The following is a 7,781-nucleotide window of genomic DNA, read 5'->3' as shown; positions in this document are numbered from 1 at the left end:
GAGGCTGTTATGCCAGTAATACACAGCACACTTGGAGCCGGAGGTTTGAGTATGTGTTTTGTTTACAGACACTCGTTATCGTTATACACTTGGTTATTGGTCAATTGTTGGTTAATGAGCATCGGATATCCGTCAGAAGAAAAATTCAAAATGGACATCCCTTAATGGTACAGTAAAATCTCTGATGGTTGACAGAGTTTCAGAGTACATGTTGTCATTTTGTGGTATCATGGTTGGCAAACTATCTTGATTGTACCAAATCTTACACTAACCTAGAGCTGCACTTCATGGGGAGTAATCCAGGGTGCCAAGGGTATAGCTCAGACTCCACTGACCACTGACTGTCTGGTAATGGGAAGTTGTTCTGGTATGCAGTAACCTTTGTGAAGAGATGTGGGATTACTCCCTGATGACCTTTATGCTTCCCATTCCAGCAGCTCGACCCTCCCTTTCCCTCGTCAGGATCTGAACTTTGAACACAGAGTAGTTTTATGTGGGGTAAAGGGGACCAGTACCTGCCCTTTTTAACTCCTTCTTGTTGTGTTTGTTGTGATGTAAGTTAGCTTGGTCTTCACAGATTCCTATCTGTTGAAAATAAGATTCATGTCAATGTTTTTTGTTTGCCTTGTATTCATATGTTTCGGTCACTGTTTTTTTTGGCTGGTCAAAAGGCTGACTGGTTTGGTTTTGTGTGTTTTGGAAGGACAAAATGAGTGTGCAACACTCACTGCAATCCTGGAAAAATACCTCTGAATTCTGAATTCTTTCTGTTTTTGTTTGAATGGTTAAACACCGGCCTAGTGTAGCTCACTGATGGTTGTGCCTTCACTCTCAAACAGTGATTTACCGAAGCTACATGAAAGAATAATCAAGTAGGGTTTATTTTCCACAATCCACATTATTACACATGGCTTATTTAACTCCTTTTATTGTCTGAAGCTTAAATTTAATGATTCTTATTTCCACTAAATACCTCTTTTGTTTTAATGATTACTTTTCATTGGCTTTACCCACCATTTAGAGCATATTGTACTGAGCAGAGAAATACATTTATGGAGCAGACTATCAATGGCCTGTTGAAACCATGGCCCATTAAAAATGTTTATGCATTTAAGTGAATAACACCAATAGCAAACAGGTTGCAGTTGCCTGTGATATTTTGACAGACAAGTGCAGAACCATTTAATGGGGACATTTTAATTGGAAAAGCATCCAGCAAGAAACAAGACAAGGAAAGTCATAGTGCATTAGTTTTTATTTTATATTTTTATTTGTTAATTTATTTGCTTTAAATGGCAGGAACAGCACTTAATACCAACATTATTTAGCAGAAACTGTTGTTGACACTATGCACTAAAACTTCCTGTTGACAAAGCCTGCTGTGCCAGGTGGCGTTCTTAAAAAAAAACTAGACTGACAACAAAAGTGCCACACAAACTGTAACCTTCACCACAGATATACAGCCTATTCTCTATGAAGCAGCTTGAGCTCCCACCAAAATAGCACCATGTGAGAGTCTCAATAGATTGGTCATTCATAAGCGCCTCTCCAGCTGCGGACCACTTGGCAGTGCTCGAATTGAGTCAGGGCACCGAGGTTCACTCATTCCAAAGCCAGGTTGTAACCCACTCAGCAGTCCCTGCCGACATTTTGTTCACGACTCACAAAACAAGGCTCGAGCCGTAAACACAATGCTGCTTGATTTTGGATTGGAGAGGCTAAACAAAAGCTGCTCGCTGTTGAAGAAGATTATGTAAAATTCTGTTAAAAAATTACCAGAACCCATTTGTTGAATTTTTTATTTTATTTAGTTCTGATACAAATTAACATGAATCTAGTACATTTGCTGATATATCATATTAACCTGTTATTAAAATCACATATCACCCAGTTAAGGTCATCCATCCATCATATAATGGAAGTTGTTCCTTAACCAAAGCTGCAATATGTTGCTTTTTTGTTGTTCCACTCCTAAAGCATATAATATAGTCATCCTTCATTCTTAGGCAGTTGTGTATCCCGGGCTTTGTGGCCGGATAGATGGAGTGGCTGCTAACCCAGAAGGAATTTCATTAGTATGGGTTTCAGTACCAAGCTTTATTTTTGCTTGCTGTTCTAAATATTACTTCAGAGGTTTTTCTACCCTGCCAAGAAGAAATTGGTGGGGATGCTGTGAGTCATTAAAATATTGGCATCCGAATGGTTGAATGGAAAGATGCCGAATATCGGCGCAACATTGGCTACCAACTGTGCCAGGACAAAAGTATCAGTATCAGCCCTCAAAAGCCCATGTTCCAGATTTTTTTTTTTTTTTTTGTATTCCACAACCATGCCATTTTTTCTTACCAACATTTTCACTGAATTATTCTGTGTACAATTTCGTTTTTAGCGCATTTTTTTCTGCTCCAAAATGACATGAAAATAAGATTGGGAGTAATACCAATCCCTGTCATTGTTTTATGAGCCCGCAACCAGTATTAGTTCATGTCTCCAGCCAAGCCTTGGTTATCAGTAGGGGACCGATATCATGTACATATAGGAAATAGCATAGTGTGCATCCTGTCGCTGTATTCATCATTGTCATCATTATAGATTCAACATGTAATGCAGTTTTCCAGACTGCTCTCTATTCATTGATATGTAATACCTTATCTTGCTGTCTGCTGGAGATAGATTACATAGACTTAAGTAAGAGATGAATAAGGCACAGCAGGACACCTGTGTATGTAGAACAATCCTATGTGTTTTTTGTTTTTTTTCCTCCTAGCTTATATCCTTTTGGTCTCAGTTGTGAGACAGGAAATAGGATAGTAGGGCTGTAATTTTTGGAGTTAAAAAGAAATATACAAACAGATGTGCATTTATGCACACTGTAAGTTACACATCAACATGCATAAATATATCAGCTCTTTCCCCTGTTGTGTTTGTGCTATAGATCATCGACCAGGAGATCAACCCCCATGTAGATCAGTGGGAAGCAGAAGGCAAGTTTCCAGCCCATAAAGTCTTCAAAATCTTAGGGAGTGCCGGCTTTCTAGGAGTCAACAAACCAGTTGGTAAGAGAGCTAGATTATCTGTCTGTATTCACAACATTCATTTTCATAAACACACTTTTTGGGGGATGCAGTAGGCTGGTGATTAGCATCCCACAACAACAATGTCCAAGGTTGAGTCTCCCACTCCTGTTATGAGTTTGGCATGAACTAGCCCATAGGAATAAAAGGCTGTGTTTGTATGGCCACCTGTATCTTTGTTAGAGCTGTAATTGATGAGCAGTGCATGCTGGGATAGGTTCCAACCCCCATGACTCTGCTGTGAAATTTAGGATTGCCTAAATGTGAGCGATTTTGTTTTGTTTTTTTAAATCAGAGACAACTCTTTCTGAAAAATGATGAGTTTAATTAATCTTGTGTGTTTTTGTGCGTTATCGGGAGCAGAGAGATATGAAAAAAGCCTGTTTGATTTAAAGACCCAGACGCCCTTTTTTATTTTGGTTTCTGTGAAAGTATCTAAGCCTCCCAGGGAAAGATAATAACCATCACATCGCAGTGCCAAACTCAGTGCACGTTTCTTGCTGTTGGAATCAAAAGCCGTTTGTCTGTTTGTGTGTCACATGTGGCTTTAATTTTCACAAATCACCAAAAGTCTTGTTATTTAATACAGTGATTTTTGTCTAGACATGTCTGTGAGCAAACTGAAAACCCACCTGCTTTTCGCCCTTTATTTTAGTTAGATGCCTTAAATGGACAAGTCAAGACCGTTAAAAACACTTACAGGCCCAGAGATGTTTGGCTTGTGTTTGCAGAATATATGTGAGTAACATATAACATGAGAGTGGCTCTGCAGTGTAAGAGTTGTGTGTATATGAGGGAGAGAACTTTAGTCTGTTCGTATTCTTGGGAATTTTTGTTGGTAATTCATAAAATATGAAGAGCAATGATACATGCAGTTGGGACGTGCTATTTCTGTTTCCAACGCAAAAAACTCCCTTGATAGATCTGTAATATATCAGAAAATTGAAAAGGCCTTGGCACAACATAAATATTGCATTTAAGGATACCATTTTTAATCTGAGAATACATGTGAGTAACAGTCACTCAGAATCAGCCACAAATTGGTGGTTAGAATTTGTCTGACCCAAGGGATAGGTTGTTCCAAATATATCCTGCTATAGACAAGAAGCTGAGGAATCCTTCACTGTGTGCACAGTTTGACTGCCTCCACTTCAATGAGCATTTGGCATGTCTTTTTTTTCGCTGCTGAATTCATGCTCCATTCATTTTCTTCAATGTCTGTTTGACAGCCATACATTACAGTCGGTCTGGTTTCGAAATGTTCCCACTGTGATGATGGGTGCTGGTGTCACAGCAGCATCCCACAAACAGCTGTCTGCTACAGTATAGCCCATTTCCAGATGTGGAGCCAGCTGGGTCACTGCTGGGGTGGAGGAGGGAGCAGGATAAGCACAAGCACAGTACAGGACCACGAAATATTTGTGGTTGTGATGTCTAATTCATTCTGAATATGTGAAGAGATTTGTGGAAAGCATTTGACATTCAATAGCAGAGGTCTAAAGTTTCATATATTCAGTTATTCCCAGAGTAATAGTTTTATTTATCTCAATGAACTTGCCTGCGCTTGTCATTTCCTCTGTCTTGCCTTAATAACATCACCGTCATAAAAACAGCTGTAGTGGATTATATGACAATTAATGCTGAAATGCACAAATCGGTGTTGCACAGTGAGTCCTGTGAAGGAGAGTCCACCACAGGTCTGTAGGTCAAAGAAGAGGGAGGGCGAGGGAATTAAAATGTGCTGAGTAGACAAGCCTTAAGCATTAGTTGACAGGATTAGAGAGGAGGAGCGGCCAAGCGGAAGACTGTGAAGACACAATGTATAATCAGGTGGCAGATTACCTGCTATCATGTATAGCACAAGAAATTTTTACAAGATGTCAATAGATGCACATATATATTCAGTAAATTAAAATCAACTAGTAGGGTGTTGCCATGACATTTTTCAGTATGTATTTTAAATTGACCATCTAGTCACTGGTTCAGGTCTTTGACACTTACACTGAAATATAAAAACCTATTTTAAAAACTTTTTAGATAAGAGCTAAAACACAAATATTGTATTGTATTCAGATAAAAGACAGTTACAATATTATGGAGTTGAGCTCCTTTTGATAATTCTGGCTTAATATTTGCTTTAATATTAGGAAGAACCAAAGTTGCATAGTACTGACCTTTAGATAAATGTAGAGTTACTACACCTAGACATGTTACTTTGCAGCAGTGCTGACTAATTAGGCATACTCCCACAGAATTCTGCACTACGGTAATTAATTTAGAGGCTCGGATCAAAAGGAATAAGGATTTAGGAGACTGTTCAGTGGTGAAATGATTGATGAGGTGGGAGGATTGTAATTTATGCATAATACAAATCCACTTATTTTAGGAATCATCCAGAATCAAGTGATATTGTCTTGATATAAGTTCACTCCTCTGACTTTTTCTGCCTTGATTCAAGATATAGACACAATTCTACACAAATATAAATTGCACAAGGAGCAATGGGAAATTATTTAACTCAGTTGTTAGAATTATATACACAATTATAGGTCAGTGAAAATATAAATCTCAAAAGCTTAATTCATGACCAAATAACTTCTTAAGACTGTGTCTATTTTCTGTTTGTTTGTTTCTGTGTGATCATGGGAGGCATTTTACATTCAAAATGCAGCTCTAAAGAGTTAAATAGTCCATACCACTGTAATTTTTTAGAGCTCCCTGTGGGCAGTGATGACATTAAATCTGAGAAAAGCAGAAAAACAGAGCACTGACAATGGGCGAAATAGACTTAAGGCAACTTTAAATGGCCATATATTTGATACTGGCAACAAACTTTCTGTTTACAACTCCTGGAGCCACACAGTACAGTATGTGCCTTTATTAAGTCCGTAGACAACCAGATTCAACACTTATTTTCCACTTTTTTTTTATGTAAAAGGAAAGGCGTTATTACTTTTCAAAACAGGAGACCGGGAAGTTTTCCCAAGGCAGCCATGTTGAGGAAGAAGACAGGGATGACCCTTGGCTCCCTGCCTGTTTTCCTCTGCTCTGACAGGGAGGTATCCGCAGTTCACACCATGCCATTGGCCTTGTGTCCTGTCAGACGGATAAACCCCACAGCCGGCACAGTTTTGCCTTTAACTTAATATTTTGGAGACTAATGTTTACGGGAATAACCTCCAGGGTGTTTCTGTTCTTACAATTTGGTCTTTGACAATACCATGATGAATGTGTTACAGCATCTACTTTTTATGTTGAAAAGCATTACTAACATTGACTGTACTGATTTTATATAACATTACACTGGAGTGGTGAAACATGAATTTGTGAGATGATGAATACTACCAGGGTGTTCATACGTATCCCCATTGTAGTAGTTGTTACAGATCTTTCATGCAAAGCAGCTTATGACAGTGATTCATTATTCGCTGGCCGTATTTCAAGTGTTGTCATCAGGGCCCTCATGTTGGCAGCCATATTCAATGCAGGAAGAGAATAGAATATATTAGAAAACTACAGGATGGTAATTTCTCTCCTTTCTGATTCTTTTTCTTTAACTTTCCATATTTGCTTCATATGGAGTTCCACCTGAAGAGAACATGCGGGAGAGAACTGAGGAGCATCTGTTGTTCAGATGAAACATATGTGTATCGGACTGACATTTGTGACAGAATTTTGTTTGCTTTTCTTCTGCTTGCTTGTTCAACCAGGCAGCCTGCTGTTTTGTTTAAAGTGGGACAAACCTCAGTGCTTCCCTTCGTCCACATTATCCACCGCAGGGTTTCCGATGCTCAGAAACTTATCGCGGCACAGCTGCACCTGTTTCCTCTTATTTTTTGCTGCCCCGCTCCCTTGTTTGCTTGCCCCTGTGTATTCTCCCTCTTTCTCTGTCCCCATTTATTTAATTCGCTTTCTTTTATTCCGCATCTGTCTCTGACAATCTGCCAGACTGTTCTTTCCATTATTCGATAACTAGTCTGACGTGATGTTGAACCGCTTTGCCTCCATGTGATAAATTAGCTGACAATATTCATTGTTAATCACTGCTTGTATCCATCATCCAGTGGCTGTCATATTGTATTTAGTCATGGGAAAACTGAACACCAAGCATTTCATAAATGCTCAGTCTTGTTACTTTTGGCAGACATTACCATCAAAAGATTTGTCCTGAATGAATAACTGTCAGATTACATTTGCAAGACTAGCATAAGATAATGACATCCATTATTTTGTACTGCAGAGACCACTCATTTTCATATTGTTTTGTTTTGAATGGATGTGTGAATGTTTACCACAAACGACCTGAGAGAAATGCAGTATGAAAGTTAGAACATTGGCTGGCTAATTCCATGAGTAGTGGGCAGAAAAATATATATTAGTTTAAAAACCAGGCTATTCATTTCACAATGGATGCGGCTGATGATGAAAGGTAAAGAGATGGCTCTTTATGAGGATGAGTGACAGAAAGTGGTGTTTTAAGCATGGTTTATAATGCACTATTCGACTCCATTAAGGACCTAAGGTCTTTGCAAATGTCAGCATTGCCAGAGTGCAGGAAATAGACATCCATTTTTGACTTATTCAGTAAATGGGCTGTTTAAAGATCAAAATCAGGTTTAATACACAAAGTAGAAATGACACTGTGATGACAGTGACCCTCATCTGCAGCATGCTGCTCATCTCCCAGCAGTGCTTTTTACACATAAT

At 38.8% G+C, this 7,781-nt stretch overlaps 1 protein-coding gene across 1 annotated transcript in view; it reads left to right on the top strand.

Moving 5' to 3' along the window:
• The window catches only part of LOC111656907 (putative acyl-CoA dehydrogenase 6), a 16,916-nt gene that overhangs the window by 2,187 nt on the left and 6,948 nt on the right, over positions 1-7,781 (top strand). The window contains exons 2-3 of the mRNA XM_023408811.2: positions 2,936-3,126; positions 6,130-6,197. Of these exons, the coding sequence (XP_023264579.1) occupies positions 2,936-3,126; positions 6,130-6,197 (259 nt within the window). The remainder of the gene's footprint in view (positions 1-2,935; positions 3,127-6,129; positions 6,198-7,781) is intronic.

The sequence above is a fragment of the Seriola lalandi genome, unplaced genomic scaffold (assembly GCF_002814215.2).
Source record: "Seriola lalandi dorsalis isolate HSWRI2012SDOR001 ecotype SW California unplaced genomic scaffold, Sedor1 jcf7180002054374, whole genome shotgun sequence".
In the NCBI taxonomy this organism is placed as follows: domain Eukaryota; kingdom Metazoa; phylum Chordata; class Actinopteri; order Carangiformes; family Carangidae; genus Seriola; species Seriola lalandi.
This window is presented reverse-complemented; position numbering and strand designations above follow the sequence as displayed.